The sequence below is a fragment of the Somniosus microcephalus genome, chromosome 1 (assembly GCF_052327205.1).
Source record: "Somniosus microcephalus isolate GS21.2 chromosome 1, FLI_Smic_1.0, whole genome shotgun sequence".
Taxonomy (NCBI): Eukaryota; Metazoa; Chordata; class Chondrichthyes; order Squaliformes; family Somniosidae; genus Somniosus; species Somniosus microcephalus.
In genome coordinates this window covers 32,614,049-32,635,819 of record NC_140987.1, presented here as the reverse complement: position 1 = coordinate 32,635,819, position 21,771 = coordinate 32,614,049, and the positions used below count along the sequence as shown (strand labels likewise).

Below are 21,771 nucleotides of genomic sequence, written 5' to 3'. Positions count from 1 at the left end.
AGCTCTCTGGGGAAGAGAATTCCAAAGATTCACGACCCTCTGAGAGAAGAAATTCCTCCTCATTTCTGTTTTAAAAGGGTGCCCCCTTACTCTGAAATTATGCCCCCTAGTTCTAGATTCCCCCACGAGGGGAAACATCCTTTCAGCATCTACCCTGTCAAGCCCCTTCAGAATCTTATATGTTTCAATAAGATCACCTCTCTTTCTTCTAAACTCCAATGAGTATAGGCCCAACCTGCTCAACCTTTCTTCATAAGACAACCCCTTCATCTCCGGAATCAACCTCGTGAACCTTCTCTGAACTGCCTCCAATGCAAGTATATCCTTCCTTAAATAAGGAGACCAAAACTGTATGCAGTACTCCAGGTGTGGTCTCACCAACGCCCTGTACAGTTGTAACAGGACTTCCCTACTTTTATACCCCATTCCCTTTGCAATAAAGGCCAACATTCCACTTGCCTTCCTTGGGCTGAGAAGTGGCAAGTAATATTCGCACCACACAAATGTTAGGCAATGACTATCTCCAACAAGAGAGAATCTAACCACCTACACTTGACATTCAAAGGCATTACCACTGCCAAGACCCCACCATCAACATCCTGGTGGTCACCATTGACCAGAAACTGAACTGGACCAGCCACATAAATGCCACGGCTACTAGCGCAGGTCAGTGGCTGGGTATCCTGCGGTGAGTGGCTCACCTCCTGACTCCCTAAAGCCTCTCTACCACCTACAAGACTCAAATCAGGAATGTGATGAAATTCACTCCAATTCCCTGGATGTGTGCAACTGCAGCACCACTCAAGAAGCTTGACACCACCCAGCACAGAGCAGTTCGCTTGGTACGTACCTCTGCCACTGGACTCAATATCCACCCCTTCAGCACCAGCACACTGTGGCTGCAATGTCTACTGCAACAACCTAGCAAACTTATTTCAACAGAACTTCCCAGCTCTGTGACCCCCACCACCGAGAAAAACATAGCAGCAATACCATAGGAACACCATGAGCTCCAAGTGCCCCTTCAAGTCACACATGGAATCATAGAAATTTACAGCACAGAAGGAGGCCATTCGGCCCATCGGGTCTGCGCCAGTTGAAAAAGAGCCTAATCCCATTTCCCAGCTCTTGGTCCGTAGCCCTGCAGGTTACAGCACTTCAAGTGCATATCCAAGTACTTTTTAAATGTGATGAGAGTTTCTGCCTCTACCACCCTTTCAGGCAGTGAGTTCCAGACCCCCACCACCCTCTGGGTGAAAAAAGTTCTCCTCAACTCCCCTCTAATCCTTCTACCAATTACTTTAAATCTATGCCCCCTGGTTAATGACCTCTCCGCTAGGGGAAATAGGTCCTTCCTATCCACTCTATCTAGGCCCCTCATAGTTTTATACACCGCAATCAAGTCTCCCCTCAGCCTCCTCTGTTCCAAAGAAAACAACCCCAGCCTGTCCAATCATTCCTCAGAGCTAAAATTCTCCAGTCCTGGCAACATCCTCGTAAATCTCCTCTGCACCCGCTCCAGTGCAATCACACTCGGATATAATATAGTTGTTCCTTCATCACTACTGAGTAAGGCTATTTAAAAACAGTAAGGCTCACAGAACTGATAACCAATTAGTTAGGCGGATTGAAAATTAGCTTCAATTTCTATAAGAAAAAGACTTGCCTTTATATAGCGCCTTTCACGACCACCAGATGTCCCAAAACGCTTTACAGCCAATTAAGTGCTTTTTGAGGTGTAGTCACTGTTGTAATGTGGGAAACACAGCAGCCAATTTGCTCACAGCAAGCTCCCACAAACAGCAATGTGATTATGACCAGATCATCTGTTTTTATTGATTGAGGGATAAATATTGGCCAGGGGGATAACTCTCTTCAAAATAGCGCCATGGGATCTTTTACGTCCACCTGAGAGGGCAGACGGGGCCTCGGTTTAACGTCTCATCCGAAAGACGGCACCTCCGACAGTGCGGCACCTCCCTCAGTACTGCAGTGGAGTGTCAGAGACTCTAGTCTTTGGAGTGGGACTTGAACCCACAACTTTCTGACTCAATAGGCAAGAGGTGCTGCCAACTGAGCCACGGCTGACACTATCCAGCCCCTCTCGATACAAGAGGTCACGATTAATTAACAAGAACAGTAACACTCAAAGAGCGCCTTTCGCGAAATATCCCAAGGCCCTATCATCAGTAACTCGACTCGTGTGCGGCAGGGGTCGTGTTTTCTCTTATTCTGCATAGTTCAGCGGTCAGTAGAGGGCAGAGCGTCCCTCCCCTCCCCTCCCAATCCAATCCAAAAAAAATAGCTCAGCCTTTCCTACGCCTTGTGAGACTTTATAGCGTTTCTCTCTGGAGGATGTGAAATGCTGTTTGCCAAACTGGCTTTCAGTTCACTGTACGGTCTACATTCTGCCGAGCAAGCTGTGCTTACCAGAAATGTAGCCATATTGGGAAAACATGAAACAGATGTAGCAAAAATGTCTGGACAAAGCTTTTGTTCCAGTTGTTCATACTCCGCAGAGAATGGCTTTCTGGTTCGGTCACCAGACACTCGCATGAACTTAACTCTTCTTCCAAGTTTCAGCTGCAATGGCCAGGGTTGTGGGGAAACAATTTAAAATGAGCACATTGCTTCAGGCTAAGAGCCACAACCTGCAGCCACTATGAGGGAGTTAGAATGACTAGTAAATAACCCCAGAAAGCAAGCGACATTCATTGAGAATTTTAAAAAAACAAACCGGCAAACTTAAAATAGAAAACACGTGGGCCACAGGAAACTTCCGCCTTTTGTAAAATTTGCATTTTTTTATTTTCCTCGATTGGGACGGTTGCAATAGAGAATTCAACAAACTCAGAGAATCATGCCATTCGGCCCACCGTGCCTGTATCTGCAGGAGAGTCCCACTCTCCCTGCTCTTTTCCCACAGCCCTGCAAACATTTTTCCTTTTTAAGTAGTTCCCTTTTTTAAAGTAGATAAAATAACTGATCAAAACACAGAAAGCTCTAAAGGATTGAGGAACAAAGGGGCCTGCTTTGAGCTGGACGGGTGTCAAATCTATCTGATTTGAAACCTGAGCTGCAACCATGAATGCATGTCACGAAGCAGAAAATATATATTTAAGACTCGTAACGAGAGGGAGGTCTCTCAATTCTCCTGTTGTGTGCATTCGCTGTTTCCTTCCAAAGTGCACCTATTTTTGTTCCTTTGCTCTCTCTCTCTCTTCACACGTATCCCCCCTCCCTCCCTGGATCCTGGCTGTTGAACGGAGCTAGTTATTCTAATCCCTGGATAGCTGGGGTGGGGGTGGAGAGGAGAGAAGCGAAGCTGTAAGCCTTGGCTACAACCCGGCCAGCACAAAGCCCCGCTTGTGGCTGTGTCGTTACAAACCCACACCCACAGGGAGAGTCTAGTCGCCGTCCTCAGCTACAGCGCGCACACACACCACTTCAGAGAAGGTAAGTGATCTTTCAACCACCTATTCAAACATTTATTTTCCACATATAAAAATAAATCTATATTAAAATCCTGACCAAAAAAAAACAGGGAAGCAGCAACAATGCATCTTGGCGGCCAGTACTCAAAAGTAAAAAATATATATATATCTACTGCTGCCAATCCTCTTTTAAATCTGCACAATTTAAGATCCTCTAAATGTTAAAAGCAAAGTTACTAATTATTTCCAATTTTGGAAATGAAGATTATGGTTAGGGATTTATTCAATTAGGCTGATTTTTTTTTTAAATCTATATTTCATATATGGGTTGCCATTGAATGTGTTTTTTTCTCATTTTATTTCCCACAAAAGCAATCAAGATACTTATATTTTTTTGCTTTTCATGGAATCTGGATTTCTTCATGAATTGGTAACTCATAGCAACCTCCCTGTCTGACTGAGAATGACTGACTATATTGATCGACCCACACGCCTTTCTGGCATCTAAGATTATCATTCTTTAAAAGGTCTGCTCCCAGTTAATAATATACAATTCAGTGGCTTCTTTCGTTCATAGACAATCACAAGCTTACACCTGAGTCGGTGGATGTGGACATTTAATTAATTGGAATTATTCTTAAATTATTTTTTAAAAATTAAATCTGTGAAATTATTTTGGGAAAGATATTGCAAAAATAGGGAAATGGAAAAATAAATTCAATCTCTATTTTGTCCAAAGATTGCAAAGAACTCAGGTTGTTCTATATCAATGTGATATACATGTCGATAATGGACCTTGCATGTTCTGCCCCGCAGGCGGTGTGAGGAATGAAGAAGCTCATTGTTCTGACGCTTTTGAGCAGCTTGCTCGCTGTTCAAGCCATGCCCGCCAATCGCCTGTCGTGCTACAAAAAGCTGCTGAAGGGTCGAAACTGCCACAATATCCCCGAAGGGACCGAGCACTTGCGGCCCATAGACAAGGGGCTGGCGGACCACTTCTGGGCGGGAGACAACTGTGAGGTGGTCTGCTTCTGCAATCTCCGAGAATTGCTCTGCTGCCCCAAGTAAGTCACTCTCTCCCCCACCCTCCCCCCCCCCCCCCGTACCTTGCCGTTAGGGGGCACAGCGCTAAGGCACTAAACCGTGCTGTGCAAACACCGCCAGGCCAAACCTGGTACACACAACTGCAATTCACCAGTGATAAATACCATGAAATATAGAATAGTAAAGGCACTGAATATTTATCAATTCACGATGAAAGAATGGCTCTTCTCTGAGCAGGGGAGTTCTCCCCCCAGGGGTGTCCTGGCCAATATTTATCCCTCAACCAACATCACTAAAAAACAGATTATCTGGACATTATCATGTTGCTGTTTGTGGGAGCTTGCTGAGTGCAAATTGGCTGCCGCCTTTCCTACATTACAACAGCGACAACACTTCAGAAGTATTTCATTGGCTGTAAAGCGCTTTGGGACGTGAAAGGCACTATATAAATGCAAGTCTTGCTTCTCTATAAAATGTGTCCCACGAATTTCACGTGCATGAATTACTTGGAAACAAAGAGCTCACATTTATATAGCGGCTTTCATGGCCTCAGGACATCCCAAAGTGCTTTACAGCCCTTTTGAAGTGTAGTCACTGTTGTAATGTAGGGAAACGTGGCCGCCAATTTGCGCAGAGCAAGCTCCCACAAACAGCAATGAGATGAATGACCAAATAATCGTTTTTTAGTGATGTTGGATAAAGGGTAAATATTGGCCAGGACACTGGGGAGAACTCCCCTGCTCTTCTTAAAAATACTGCTATGAGATCTTTTACATCCAGCTGAGAGGGCAGATCTAGCCTCGTTTTAACCTTGTTGTTTGAGGGATCTTGCTGTGCGCAAAATAGGTGCTGTGTTTACATAAAGTCAGAGGCCTGGATTTTGTGGTCAGCGATGAAGGAACGGCATTCACCGTTCATCAAGCTTACAGCTGCCCACAGACTTTTCGTGAGCTTTTGAGTGGCAACTTACGGTTCCTAGAGATCATTTCCAGCATGGCGCCCTCTACAGGGGATCTGCGACCTGTGTGAGCAGAGCAAGCAACAGCGTGTCTCCTCAACCAATCAGATTGCAGAATCCTCACTGAGACATGCAGAGTCTAAACCAGGAAGTATCAATTAGAATATTTTAATTCAGTGTAAAATCAGATACAGAAAGCAAAGTAAAGAGAGGGAAAGGAAGATGGGATTAAGAGGGAGAGATAAAAGAGACAGAAGGAAAAAGTAAAAAAAAAGTTTAATTTTATTTAAATCTCCAACAATAATTAAATTCCGAAGGAATGCGATGCCACACTTGTAAAATTACATTTTCAGTGCCAGAGAGGTTGGTTGGCAGTTATTATGACTTAATATGCCGTTAAAAATTCACTTACACCTGAATGCACCAGCTCTAACTTTTTCTGGTGAGTTTAGTGGGTAATTAGTGGCTAAGTTCCGTAACTTCATGCCATTACATGGATTTCAATGCCGAGTCTATCGGCGAGGTACCGGTGGAGCGAAGCTTGTGGAGGAATAGGGCAACTCGGATAGCAACCTCCGGATTTCTGCGTTTAACTGCGCATGTGTGGACTCCAGAAGTTGCTGTCTGATTTACTTCAAAATAACGGCGAGCGCTAATAGCCTCACTGTTTCGCAATGCAAAATCTGGCCCACTGCATTTCACAGCCATTATATACTCATGTCCGCCAGTCCTCTGACTCTGACCTTTTGTGCATCCTCCCCTTCCTTTATTCTTTCAACAATTCTATCTCAAGCTCCCTCTCAAAGTTTCTCCACCTTTAAAAACCTTCTCCAAACCCAACTTTCTTGCTGCAGTTGTACAGGGCCTTGGTGAGACCACACCTTGAGTATTGTGTGCAGTTTTGGTCGCCTTATCTTAGGAAGGATGTTCTTTCAATGGAGGGAGTGCAGTGAAGATTCACCAGACTGATACCTGGGATGGCAGGAATGACGTATGAGGAGAGAGTGGGTCGATTGGGCTTATATTCGCTGGAGTTTAGAAGAATGAGAGGGGATCTCATTGAAACTTATAAAATTCTAACAGGACTAGACAGACTAGATGCAGGAAGGATGTTCCCGATGGCGGGGGAGTCCAGAACCAGGGGTCACAGACTAAAGATAAGGGGTAAGACATTTAGGACAGAGATGAGGAGGAATTTCTTCACCCAGAGAGTGGTGAACCTGTGGAATTCTCTACCACACAAGGCAGTTGAGGCCAATTCATTAAATATATTCAAGAAGGAGTTAGATTTATTTCTTAAGGCTAAAGGTATCAAGGGATATGGGGAGAAAGCAGGGACAGGGTACTGAGTTTGGATGATCAGCCATGATCTCATTAAATGGCAGAGCAAGTGCGAGGGGCCGAATGGCCTACTCCTGCTTCTATCTTCTATGTTTCTATGTTTTCCACCAAGCTTTCAGTCGCCTCTTAATTTCTCCCTCTATAGCTTGCTAGCTGCTCACTTACCTATTACTACTTATTTTTTTCTGTCCCCTCTGTAAAGTGCCTTGAGACATTTTCTACTTCAAACATGCTACATGAATGTAGGTTGTTGCATACAAGGCATTTTTGAGAAACAGTGTAAGGGTCTTTCATTATATATTTCAAATTGACAGCCCATTCATGGTGAACTCTTAATATTAATGATGCTGTCAGCACTTAACCAATTGAGGAATGGCCTTCCTTTAAGTAGAGTTGAATAGATTTGAAAACTTGAAAGGACACAAACAGATTCCGAGCGTATGAACAATGACGGACAGAAAAAGGCTCTCTGGTCCACCCAGCCTGTTGCACACAATTACAATGTTTTGTGCATCACAATATACAGACGTTGCACTCCACCAAAAACCTGGGAGTCACAAAAAAAAACAGAATTAAAAACTCAGCCCAATTTGGGAACAAAATCTTGGCTATTCCTCTCCGACCCCCCTCCCTTAGGCAATCAAAGCCAGTCCAGGAAATCACTCTGGCCCTGATAATGCTGTGCAATATCCACCCTTTTGTACCAGGTGATCTCCGCTCCAACCAGAAACAGGTCCACCTCGCGCTTGAAGGAATTCAGCGAATCACCGTCCACCGCACGAGCCGGCAGCCTGTTCCAGAGGTACACTATTCTCTGGGAAAAGAATGGTAGTCAGAAGTGACAAAATTGCATTAGTTTGGGAACAGCTGAGCAGTAAGTGTATGAAGATCAGACTGTAGGCGATGGTAAACTGCCCTTAATCAGACCTGTGGCAGATAAGCACAGTATACTTATACCCTTAACTATCACAGCGAGAAAATGGCGGGGAATATGTTACAAATTACAGGAAACTCTCGATTTACCGGCACCTAAATAACCTGAAATCTCTGTTAACCGGCAAAATTTAGGAGTAGGTTCAGGTAAGTTTTAATTCATTTTAGTGGCCGTTCCTGGATCGTGTGGCCAGGATCCTGCACCTGTTGCTAAGCAACAGGGACGCTTGGATCTTGTGGTCGGATTCCTGCACCTGTTGCTAAGCAACAGGGACGCTTGGATATTGTGGCCGGAGTTCCTGCACCTGTTGCTAAGCAACAGGGAAGCCTGGATTTGTTGCTCTGCATGAAGCTCTCGTACCTTTTAACTATACCTCTCTGTGATCCGGACTTTTTGATAAACCGGCACCACACCGGTCCCGTTGGTGCCGGATAAAAAAGAGTTTCCTGTACAACACAGGCAAAGATTTGAGTGAAATCATAAACTTCCAAGAGTGAAATTCATGGAAATCCAAATGTCCCAAATGCATATACTTAGCTGGCAATTAGATAATATGCTGTATAAGAACCTTAGAACAGCAATAGTTCGCAGAGGAAATTAATTGGGAGTTGATTGAGTCATATCTAATAGCTCATAAATAATATGCCCAGCATGTTGCAGTGTGGTTTCTATCAGATAACAGCCATGTCGTATATATATGTAGACGGTAAGTAAGCAAACAGGAGACTGCAGATATTGGGGTTTATCCAGTTTTACTGAATTCTCTGAAACTGTATTTTTTTTTAATGTGGGGGTTTTTTTGGCAACAGAAAATTGTCTTACCTGCACCTGGTGAAAATGTAACTTTTATAAATTTAAATATCTAACTGAAGATTTTTTTTGTCTCCAGTTCCACAATGGCTTCTTAAAGATGCTTCCAGCACTCAATAACTGTGATGGTGCTTGCCATTAACTTAACATTTTAAAATCATTTACTCAGATTCTACAATTTTTTATGTTACTTTTCCAGTGGTGATGGTTTTCACCAGTTGAGGGATTCCCTTCATTAATGTGTCAGCCTTGGCTCGGTGGCAGCACTCTCGCCTCTGACTCGGATGGTTGTGTGTTTGAGTCCCATTCCAGGGAAGCACAAAATCATGGCTGACACTCCCAGTGCAGTGCTGACACCGAGCCACATAAGGAGATATTAGTGCAGGTGACCAAAAGCTTGGTCAAAGAGGTAGGTTTTAAGGAGCGTCTTAAAGGAAAAAAGAGGGGGAGAGAGCAATGTACCCCGTAACTTTTTTTTCGTGCGGGACCCCTTTAAGGTGCTGCGTGGCCCATTCACGCTTTAACATTGCAAAAGCCAGTCCCGGGCTGCACAGGACTGGCAGAGAGCTGCGCAGATAGGGAACGTTGGTAGAGACCTGCGCGGCCGCGCAGCTTATAGGGAACTTCGGTGGAGAGGTTTAGAGAGGGAATTCGTGAGCCTAGGGCCTCGGCAGCTGAAATCACGGCCACCAAAAGTTATCTCGGAGGGTTGTGGAGCTGGAGGAGATTAGAGATAGGAAGGGGCGAGGCTATGGAGGGATTTGAAAACCAGGATGAGAATTTTAAGATTCTTCCACCTCCTTCCAACCCGTGACATCGTCTGTCGCCGCCCCTGCCTCAGCTCATCTGTCTCTGAAACCCTCATCCATGCCCTTTCTACCTCTAGACTCGTCTATTCCAATGCTCTCCAGGTCGGCCTCCCACCTTGCACCCTCCGTAAACTTGACCTCAGCAAAAATTCTGCTGCCCGTGTCCTAACTTGCACCATGTCCCGTTCACCCATCATCTCTGTGCTCGCTGACCTACATTGGCTCCCGGTCCGGCCGCGCCTCGATTTAAAAATTCTCATCCTTGTTTTCAAATCCCTCCATGGCCTCCCTCCTCCCCGTCTTTGTAAACTCTTCCAGCCCTACAACCCTCCGAGATCTCTGCACTCCTCCAATTCTGGCCTCTTGTGCATCCCCGGTTTTCATCGCTCCACCATTGGCTTATGTGCCTTCGGCTGCCTGGACCCTCAGCTCTGGAATTCCCTCCCTAAACTTCTCCGTATCTCTATCTTTCTCTCCTTCTTAAAACCTACCTCTTTGACCAAGCTTTTGGTCATCTGTCCTGATATTTCTTTATGTGGCTTGGTGTCAAATTGTGTTTTATGACCCTTCTGTGAAGCGCCTTGGGATGTTTTACTACATTAAAGGTGCTATATAAAGTGCTATATATGCAAGTTGTTGGACATAGTGTTAGTGTGAGGGTCAAGGAGGTTCCCCGCTTGCTGGAACACAAATGTGTGATGCAGTCCAAGCATTGGTAAGCGAGATGCTCACGTACAGCACACTGCGTTCATTAGAAGCTTCTTGGGTTGGTTGCAAACTTAATGTTTTGCCAGTAATGTAGTGCTCCCCACGGTGGATGTTTGCAAGTGGACTATCGCTCAGAAAAGCGGCCAAAAAATGCAATTAATTAAAATATCTTGGATATAAGTAAAAACAATGTAGTTGTGGCTCTGGCTCTAGATTTGCTGCTGGTCGGCCAAGATAGTATGGAAGAACTTGGATGTGTTAAAAAATGGTGGCACGCATACAGAAAGAAATGTTCCTATTCATTTATGCTTCCCCCCCCTTTAAAGGGATATGTGACCCAAACCTGCAATGTTTAAATTAGGACAATTTTCACCAATTGATTTAGTTCAGTTCAAGTCACTTAAGTTCATACTTCAGTTCGATGCTCTCCCTCCCATACCCTTCCTCCTGGTAAAAAGAGACCATAAGATATGAATTACTGTTGCCGGTGTTATCGTATGTTTGGAGTCCATTATTAAGGAAACAGTAACAGAGCATTTGGATAAACATAACTTAATAGGACAGAGTCAGCATGGTTTTATGAAGGGGAAGTCATGTTTGACAAATTTGCTCGAATTCTTTGAGGACGTAACATACAGGGTGGATAAAGGGGAACCAGTGGATGTAGTGTATTTGGACTTCCAAAAGGCATTTGACAAGGTGCCACACAAAAGATTACTGATCAAGATAAAAAATCACGGGATTGGGGGTAATATACTGGCATGGGTGGAAGATTGACTATCTAACAGAAAACAAAGAGTTGGGATAAATGGTTCATTCTCGGGCTGGCAATCAGTAACTAGTGGTGTTCCGCAGGGGTCAGTGCTGGGACCCCAACTCTTTACAATCTATATTAACGATTTGGAGGAAGGGACCGAGTGCAACATATCCAAGTTTGCCGACGATACAAAGATGGGAGGGAAAGCAGTGAGTGAGGAGGACATAAAAAACCTGCAAAAGGACATAGACAGGCTAAGTGAGTGGGCAGAGATTTGGCAGATGGAATATAATATTGGAAAGTGTGAGGTTGTGCACTTTGGCAGAAAAAAATCAAAGAGCAAGTTATTATCTAAATGGAGAGAAACTGCAAAGTGCTACAGTACAAAGGGATCTGGGGGTCCTGGTGCATGAAACACAAAAAGTTAGTATACAGGTGCAGCAGGTGATCAGGAAGGCCAATGGAATCTTGGCTTTTATTGTAAGGGGGATGGAGTATAAAAACAGGGAAGTCTTGCTGCAGTTATACAGGATATTGGTGAGGCCACACCTGGAATACTGCGTGCAGTTTTGGTTTCCATATTTAAGAAAAGATATACTCGCTCTCGAGGCGGTTCAGAGAAGGTTCACTCGGTTGGTTCCGGAGATGAGGGGTTTGACGAATGAGGAAAGGTTGAGTAGGTTGGGCCTCTACTCATTGGAGTTCAGAAGAATGAGAGGCAATCTTATCGAAACATATAAGATTGTGAGGGGAATTGATCGGGTGGATGCGGTGAGGATGTTTCCACTGATGGGTGAGACTAGAACTGGGGGGCATAATCTTAGAATAAGGGGCTGCCCTTTCAAAACTGAGATGAGGAGAAACATCTTTACTCAGAGGGTAATAAATCTATGGAATTTGCTACCCCAGAGAGCTGTGGAAGCTGCAACATTAAATAGATTTAAAACGGAGATAGACAGTTTCCTAGCAGATAAGGGAATTAGGGGTTACGGGGAGAGGGCAGGGAAGTGGACGTGAGTCTAGGTTCGGATCAGCCATGATCCTATTTAATGGCGGAGCAGGCCCGAGAGGCCGTATGGCCTACTCCTGTTCCTACTTATGTTCTTATGTTTCCTACATTACAACAGTGACTCCACTTCAAAAATACTTCAATGACAGTAAAGCGCTTTGAGACGTCCTGTGGTCATGAAAGGCGCTATATAAATGCAAGTCTTTCTTTATGGTTAAATGTTGGTATCACATTCCTCCCCACTATTTTAACAGCGGCTTTAAACCCTTTCAAATAAACTGTAAGGAATAAGGAACTGTGTGATGAAACAGAACCATGTCATAAAAACTTAGAAATGTTACTTCAAAATGTTATTTGGGCATTATAGAAGTCATACAGCACAGGAGGAGGCCATTTGGCCCATCATGCCTGTGCTGGCCCTTTGAAAGAGCTGGCCCATTAATCCCACTCTCCTGCTCTTTCCCCATAGCCCTGCAAATGTTTTCCTTTTCAAGTATCTATCCAATTCTAAATTACTGAGTGAATAAATCAAAGAAGCACTTCCGCCCTGGTTATATGATCAGATCTGTTCTGAAAATGGCTGAAGTTCATCCTCCAAGTTGGGGGGTACATCCAATGTCGAGTTAGCTCTGGTGAAAAACAGAGAGAGTTCCGGTGTGGGCTTCGATTCAGACACATCAATAATGCAACCAGGAAACAGATTCCATACTATATCACCACCACCATCATCAATTCCCCCCTCTTTCCCACCTCCTCCCCTGCCCTTCTATTATACATGCACAGTCTTAATCCTTTGCCTACCATCCAGTGTACTTCAGCTGTAATGTAAAGTTTAAAGAACAATGAGAAATATTTTGGTCACTGATAAAAATCTATATATTCCTTACAAGGATACATGAAGCAGTGCTCCCCCCATTGCCTCAGGGAGTAGCTTGGTCATACAGACCAAGTTTCAACCCTCGGTCAATTAGTTGATTTCAGTTAGGATGGCAGTCAGTGTTAGACTTCCCCTCGTCAGCCCCTGGTGTGTGGACATTGAGCTCGTGGAGGATCTGGCTTAGCTGTGATACCCCCACAGTCAATTGCCTTGGTCTGAGCACTCATGATCAAAGCTTACAGATAAATAGAAACATAGAAGATAGGGGCAGAAGTAGGCCATTCGGCCCCTCGAGCCTGTTCTGCCATTTAATGAGATCATGGCTGATCATCCAAATTAGATACCCTGTCCCTGCTTTCTCCCCATATCCCTTGATCCCTTTAGCTTTAAGAAATATATCTAACTCCTTCTTGAATATATTTAATGAATTGGCCTCAACTGCCTTCTGTGGTAGAGAATTCCACAGGTTCACCACTCTCTGGGTGAAGAAATTACTCCTCATCTCAGTCCTAAATGGCTTACCTCTTATCCTTAGATTGTGACCCCTGGTTCTGGACTCCCCACCATTGGGAACATCCTTCCTTGCATCTAATCTGTCTAGTCCTGTTAGAATTTTATAAGTTTCAATGAGATCCCCACTCATTCTTCTAAACTCTAGCGAATATAAGCCTAATCGACCCAATCTCTCCTCATACGTCATTCCTGCCATCCCAGGTATCAGTCTGGTGAATCTTCGCTGCACTCCCTCCATGGCAAGAACATCCTTCCTCAGATAAGGCGACCAAAAACTGCACACAATACTCAAGGTGTGGTCTCACCATAAATAGTGGTCATTTGGGCGAGATACAAGAGGGTGGGTGCTCAGTACAAAATAAAAATGAGAGGGAACATTGGTGTGGTTGAACTATGCCACAACAAGGAGACAACATCTTGGGCAGAGAAGAGCAATGGCAGGGATAATGGAGAGAATAAAAAAGGATGGGCGCAAAACATGTCCATGAGCGCAGCCAAAGGAGAAAGGCAAAAGGTAAATCATGCTTGACTAATCTACTGGAATTTTTTGAGGATGTAACTGGTAGAATAGATAAGGGAGAACCAGTGGATGTGGTGTATTTGGACTTTCAGAAGGTTTTCGATAAGGTCCCACATAAGAGATTAGCGTGTAAAGTTAAAGCACATGGGATTCGGGGTAAGGTACTGACTTGGATAGAGAACTGGTTGGCAGACAGGAAGCAAAGAGTTGGAATAAATGGGTCTTTTTCTGAGTGGAAGGCAGTGACTAGTGGGGTATCGCAAGGATCGGTGCTAGGACCCCAGTTATTCACAATATATAATGATCTAGACGAGGGAACTAGATGTAATATCTCCAAGTTTGCAGATGACACAAAGCTGGGGTGTGTGCTGTGAGGAGGATGCAGAGAAACTCCAGTACGATTTGGACAGATTGGCTGATTGGGCAGATGCAGTATAATGTGGATAAATGTGAGGTTATCCACTTTGGTGGCAAAAACAGGAAGGCAGATTATTATCTGAACGGCAATAGATTGGGAAAAGGGGAGGTGCAACGAGACCTGGGTGTCCTTGTGCACCAGTCGCTGAAGGTAAGCATGCAGGTGCAGCAGGCGGTTAAGAAGGCAAATGGTATGCTGGCCTTCATAGCGAGAGGATTCGAGTACAGCAACAAGGATGTCTTGCTGCAGTTGTACAGGGCCTTGGTGAGACCACACCTTGAGTATTGTGTGCAGTTTTGGTCGCCTTATCTGAGGAAGGATGTTCTTGCCATGGAGGGGGTGCAGCGAAGATTCACCAGACTGATACCTGGGATGGCAGGAATGACGTATAAAGAGAGATTGGGTCGATTAGGCTTATATTCGCTAGAGTTTAGAAGAATGAGAGGGGATCTCATTGAAACTTATAAAATTCTAACAGGGCTAGACAGACTAGATGCAGGAAGGCTGTTCCCGATGGCGGGGGAGTTCAGAACCAGGGGTCACAGTCTAAGGATAAGGGGTAAGCCATTTAGGACTGCAATGAGGAGGAATTTCTTCACCCAGAGAGTGGTGAACCTGTGGAATTCTCTACCACAGAAGGCAGTTGAGGCCAATTCATTAAATATATTCAAGAAGGAGTTAGATATATTTCTTAAGGCTAAGGGGATCAAGGGATATGGGAAGAAAGCAGGGACAGGGTACTGAATTCCAGTACTAAAGCAAATTGAAAAATGTTGCCAATAATAATAACAAATAGATCAATCACACTTAAAATGTCTTAAATCAAAACATATTAATGTGTGCTCTTCAGAAATAAAGATTTGCATGCCAAACAATTTTATTTCCATAACAGATGTCACTTGTCAGCAGATTCAGTTTTGATCTCCTTACCTAAGGAAGGATATACTTGCCATAGAGGGAGTGCAATGAAGGTTCACCAAACTGGTTCCTGGGATGGGGGGATTGTCCTATGAGGAGAAATTAAGTAGACTAGGCCTATATTCTCTAGAGTTTAGAAAAATGAGAGATGATCTCATTGAAACATACACAATTCTTACAGGGCTGGACAGGGTAGATGCAGGGAGGATGTTTCCCCTGGCTGGGGAGTCTAGAACCAGGGGTCATAGTCTCAATAAGGGGTTGGCCATTTAGGACTGAGATGAGGAGAAATTTCTTCACAGAGGGTGGTGAATCTTTGGAATTCTCTACCCCAGAGGGCTGTGGAGGCTCAGTCGTTGAGTATATTCAAGACCGAGGCCGATAGATTTTTGAATATTAAAGGAATCAAGGGATATGGAGATAGTGGAGTTGAGGTCGAAGATCAGCCATGATTGTATTGAATGGCGGAGCAGGCTCCAGGGACCAAATGGCCTACTCCTGCTCCTATTTCTTATGTTCTAGATTCAGCCTCGAAATAAGTTAAATAGAATTTACCTAGATAATTCAGGTAAATTTCAGGTAAAATAGACAAGGGAGGCATGGTGGCATAGTGGTTAGCACTGTTGCCTCACAGCGCCAGGGACCCGGGTTCAAATCCGGCCTCGAGCGACTGTCTGTGTGGAGTTTGCACATTCTCCCTGTGTCTGCGTGGGTTTCCTCCGGGTGCTCCGGTTTCCTCCCACAGTCCAAAGATGTGCGGGTTAGGTTGATTTGGCGATGATAAATTGACCCTTAGTGTTAGGGGATTAAATACGTGGGGATAGGGTGGGATATGTGTCGGTGCAGGCTCGATGGGCCGAAATGGCCTCTATCTGCACTGTGGGGATCCTGTGATTCTGTGAATAATGAATACCTGGTAACGAGTTACCATAATCTAATACATGAGATTACATGATACTACAAATTGAGTGAACAATGCATTATTAGTTTATAGTCTTACCAGTTAGTCTAGCCTTGAATATACTCCTATATTTCATTTGTTTGTCCTCGTTTGACTGAGTAAATCAAAACTTCAGCTAATCTAGTCTGTGCTGGATTAGCTGGCCTTGGGTAGGACAGTGGCACAATCGGTACAATTGGTTGTTGTGACCCTGTGTTAGAGAAGGGAGAAATCAGTCAGGGTTCCCACTCCTAATCACTATGCAGCGACCCCCCACAGCTGTGTGTGTGTGGATACTGCACAAGGAGGATTGCAGTTGGCTGTGACACCCTAGACAGTGGGATAAATCTGCAAACAATAACCAGCTCCACTCATTGACTAGCAGTGATTAGCACCACTCATTGACTAGCAGTGATTAGCACCACTCATTGACTAGCACTACTCATTGACTAGCAGTGATTAGCACCACTCATTGACTAGCAGTGATTAGCACCACTCATTGACTAGCACTACTCATTGACTAGCAGTGATTAGCACCACTCAGTGACTAGCACTACTCATTGACTAGCACTACTCATTGACTAGCAGTGATTAGCACCACTCAGTGATTAGCACTCATTGACTAGCACTACTCATTGACTAGCAGTGATTAGCACCACTCATTGACTAGCAACACTCATTGACTAGCAGTGATTAGCACCACTCAGTGATTAGCAGCACTCATTGACTAGCACCACTCATTGACTAGCAGTGATTAGTACCACTCATTGACTAGCAGTGATTAGCACCACTCATTGACACAGCCACTCATTGACTAGCAGTGATTAGCATCACTCATTGACTAGCACCACTCATTGACTAGCAGTGATTAGCACCACTCATTGACTAGCAGTGATTAGCAGCACTCATTGACTAACAGTGATTAGCACCACTCATTGACTAGCGCCACTCATTGACTAGCAGTGATTAGCACCACTCATTGACTAGCGCCACTCATTAACTAGCAGTGATTAGCACCACTCTTTGACTAGCACCACTCATTGACTAGCAGTGACTAGTAGCACTCATTGACTAGCACCACTCATTGACTAGCAGTGATTAGCAACACTCATTGACTAGCAGTGATTAGCAGCACTCATTGACTAGCAGTGATTAGCACCACTCATTGACTAGCGCCACTCATTGACTAGCAGTGACTAGCAGCACTCATTGACTAGCACCACTCATTGACTAGCAGTGATTAGCAACACTCATTGACTAGCAGTGACTAGCAGCACTCATTGACTAGCAGTGATTAGCAACACTCATTGACTAGCAGTGATTAGCAGCACTCATTGACTAGCAGTGATTAGCACCACTCATTGACTAGCGCCACTCATTGACTAGCAGTGACTAGCAGCACTCATTGACTAGCACCACTCATTGACTAGCAGTGATTAGCAACACTCATTGACTAGCAGTGATTAGCAGCACTCATTGACTAGCAGCGATTAGCAGCACTCATTGACTAGCACCACTCATTGACTAGCAGTGATTAGCACCACTCATTGACTGGCAGTGATTAGCATCACTCATTGACTAGCATTGATTAGCACCACCCATTGACTAGCAGTGATTAGCACCACTCATTGATTAGCAGTGATTAGCAGCATTCATTGACTAGCAATGATTAGCAGCACTCATTGACTAGCACCACTCAATGATTAGCAGTGATTAGCATCACTCATTGACTAGCACCACTCACTGATTAGCGGTGGTTAGCATCACTCATTGATTAGCAATGCTCACTAATTAGCATCACTCATTGACTAGCAGTGATTAACATCACTCATTGACTAGCAATGCTCACTGATTAGCAGCATTCGTTGACTAGCAATGATTAGCATCACTCATTGACTAGCACCACTCAACTACTTACCGCCAACTGCATGTGTCAAAGCTGAAATATGACCTTGGAAGGAACTGCTAACATTTAATGGACTTTCGCGTGACTGTAACCAACAACCTTGTTCTGTTTCAGGGACATATTCTTTGGACCAAAGATTTCTTTTGTGATTCCTTGCAATACTCAATAAAAGGAAATTGAACAGCAGAAGGAAAACCATTCACCGCCTGGAATCAGATGGCGGATTAAGTGCTGCCCCATGTACAGAATTCTTCAATGATTTTTCTTAAACGTTCATGGAATGTGACCCAGTGCCACCCAACACGAGAGGTGCTATTTCCCGTGAGGAAACATAAAATTATTTTCTATGTTTGTAGACGCGCAAAACGACAGTGTAAGCACTAACATACACTCCGTCATATACCTTTCAATCAACAGTCTTTTGTTGTCCATCTTACAAGACAGTCGTACAATGTTATTTAACAGTCACCAATTCTTTTTTTATAAAAACATTCTGGACGCTAAAAAAAAAACTAGAAATGCACTTAAAATACCGATGTTAATCCGAACTAATGATATAAATCTGTACTGATCCTGCACAGTGTATTATCCCAGCAACTGCTAATTCGCCCATTCCAAAATGTACATCCAGTAACATTTACGAGTGCTGATATTATTTAAGTGGGGTCATAAAACTTAATATAGGAACCATTTAACACCCCATTTTACAGAATGTCTTAGTATACATTGAAGCAGTTTTGTTGTTATGTTGTAATTATTTTACATGATTTAATAAAAGTTTCTCAAACAATTCCAACTACTCGAGGTTTATTTTATTGCACAAACATTCCAACTCTAATTATAAGTTTCTCTATACAGTTGCATAAGTCCTCTAAGTAAAGGAGAGTCAATCTCTTTATATAAAAAAAACTCTGGTGCATCTTCCACGGCGCTGCCTGCAGGCTAAGAATGAGGCTGAGCGAACTGTGGTGAATGTGGAGATAGGGGAGCGAGTGGAACAGTAGGACCGAGGCCTTTCAGAGTTTGGGAGGGCAGCAGAGCGAACATTTGGAAAATCCTAAGCTGGTAGTGAAAGGCCTGGATTGTAAGCAGCAGAAAGCCTGCTGGTAGCTATTATAGAAGTTAGAAATAAACTCTTTGGCCCAGTAATTCGGGTCCCAACGCGTGAGTAAGCACCGTGTACTTACGCGTGGGCCCGAGGGATGTGCCGGTTTTCAGCATGCACAGCGCATGTGCGGAAAACCGGCATTTCCTTTCCTCTGAACCAAGGGGTTCAGAGGTGGAATGCGTGCGCACAGGAGTCTGCGCGTGCGCGCTGAAATTCCTTTTTTTTTTTTTTTTTTTTTTAAACAGGGTTGCCCGTGCGATAAGGCCTCCAGTTTTTACACGAGAAAAAAGCAGACGTAAGTACTTAGTTTTAAAAGGTAAGTGGTCTATCAATTAAAGTTAGAATTTTTTTTCCCACAGGTTTATTATTTTTAAAGACTTTACAGTAAGGTAAGTGTATTTTTAGACCCGATTCGTTAAAAAATTATTTTTTTCAAAAATGTGAATAATTGTTTAAATTAGTTTTTTACAGTTATTATTAGTTCATTTAATTAGTGGGATTTTTAAAAACTTTTATTTGAAGTTTAAGTACTGTTTTGGGCACCTGGAGTTTTCATGAGTTTGACCGTTCTTACTATCAAACTCATGAATGAACTTTGCAACCTCCGATTGGTTGCCCAGTGCTCACGTGATCCCAGCCGGCTCATCGAACTAACTACGCCGCTGGATCACGCAAGCACAGCGCGCCGGGAGCTGAACCGGGCCACTGACAGGAAATCCACGCAGGGCCAGGCTTCAACTGTCGGCGCGCTATGTAAGTGTAGGTCGGGGGCTTGCACCCACGGGAAGCCCCCGACACCAATTTCTGGGCCTTTGTCTTTACGTCAGTCGTGGCTCAGTGGGCAGCACTCTCGTCTCCGAGTCAGAAGGTTGTGGGTACAAGCCCCACTCCAGAGACTTGAGCACAAAATCCAGGCTGACGCTCCAGTGCAGTGCTGAGGGAGTGCTGCACTGTCGGAGGTGCCGTCTTTCAGATGAGATGTTAAACCGCAGCCTCGTATGCCCTCTCAGGTGGACATAAAAGATCCCATGGCACTATTTAGAAGGAGAGCAGGTCTCCTGGCCAATATTTATCCCTCAATCAACATCACTAAAAAAAATTATCTGGTCATTATCACATTGCTGTTTGTGGGAGCTTGTCATGTGCAAATTGGCTCCTGTGTTTCCTACAACAGTGACTACACTTTAAAAGTACTTCATTGGCTGTAAAGGGCTTCGGGACGCCGTGAAAGGTGCAAGTCTTTCTTTTCTTTCTATAGAAATTGAAATAAGGAATTGGCATGATGGCTGTATCTTAGAAATATATCCAATCAGAAACAGTAAAAACATTGAACCAGTGAGAAAGCTCAGTCATGTCTTCATTGCATCAATCAGAAATGTAGAATTATCTCCCCCAAAAGGCTGTGGATGCTGGGTCAATTGAAATTTTCAAGACTGCGATCGACAAGATTTTTTTTATTAGTGAAGGGTAAGGGATCAAAGGCGAGAAAATGGGGTTGAGGCCCAGGTCAGCCATGATCCGATTGAATGGTGCAACAGGCTCGAGGGGCTGAATGGCTTACTCCTGTTCCTATGTTCCTGAGACACGAGCCTACACACAAAGTAGTTTTATAGATAATTGGATAGGTGAGAGGATGGACGGAGATAGCAATATATTAATGGTGGAGGTAACATAGAAACATAGAAACATAGAGATAGGAACAGGAGTAGGCCATTCGGCCCTTCGAGCCTGCTCCGCCATTCAATGAGATCATGGCTGATCTTCGTCTGAGATCATAGCTGATCTTACCAGTTCAGTACCCCGTCCCCGCCTTTTCTCCGTAACCCTTAATCCCCTTAGCCTTCAGAAATATATCCAATTCTCTCTTGAAAATATTTATTGAATTAGCCTTCACAGCCCTCTGTGGCAGGGAATTCCACAGGCTCACCACTCTTTGAGTGAAGAAATTCTTCCTCATCTCTGTTTTAAATGATTTGCCCGCTATTTTTAGACTGTGGCCCCTGGTTCTGTGCTCCCCTGCCATTGGAAACATTCTCTCTGAATTCAGCCTGTCCAGGCCTGCCATAATTTTATATGTTTCGATGAGATCCCCTCTCAATCTTCTAAACTCCAGTGAGTACAAGCCCAAACTATTCAATCTCTCTTCGTAGGTCATTCCCGCCATTCCAGGTATCAGCCTGGTGAATCGCCGTTGCACTCTTTCCATGGCAAGAACATCCTTCCGCAGATGGGGCGACCAAAACTGTACACGATACTCCAGATGCGGTCTCACCAGCACCTTGTACAGCTGTAGTAAGGTATCCCTATTCCTATACTCGAACCCCCTTGATATGAAGGCCAACATACCATTTGCCTTCTTAATCGCCTGTTGCACCTGCATGCTCTCCTTCAGTGACTGGTGCACAAGAACACCCAGGTCCCTCTGCACTTCCCCATCTCCCAATCTATTGCCATTTAGATAATAATCTACCCTCCTGTTTTTACCCCCAAAGTGGATAACCTCGCATTTATCCACATTATAGTGCATCTGCCACGTATCCGCCCATTCCCCCAACCTGTCCAAATCGCACTGTAGCCTCCTGACATCCTCATCAGAGCCCACCCCTCCTCCTAGTTTAGTGTCGTCAGCGAATTTGGAAATATTGCATCCAATTCCCTGATCCAGATCATTTATATATATTGTGAACAGCTGGGGTTCCAGGACAGATCCTTGCGGCACCCCGCTGGTCACTGCCTGCCGTTTATTCCAACTCTCTGTTTTCTATCT

The 21,771-nt window shown here is 44.2% G+C and overlaps 1 protein-coding gene across 1 annotated transcript; it reads left to right on the top strand.

Annotated features, from left to right (window-relative positions):
- The first annotated feature begins 3,112 nt into the window (after nt 1-3,112).
- On the top strand, nt 3,113-18,687 carry LOC147124021 (scrapie-responsive protein 1-like). The gene is made up of 3 exons (XM_085977671.1): nt 3,113-3,456; nt 4,251-4,498; nt 18,011-18,687. Exons 2-3 carry the CDS (start codon nt 4,263-4,265, stop codon nt 18,063-18,065), a joined length of 291 nt encoding a protein of 96 aa, XP_085833797.1. The 5' UTR covers nt 3,113-3,456; nt 4,251-4,262; the 3' UTR covers nt 18,066-18,687.
- Nucleotides 18,688-21,771: the final 3,084 nt, after the last annotated feature.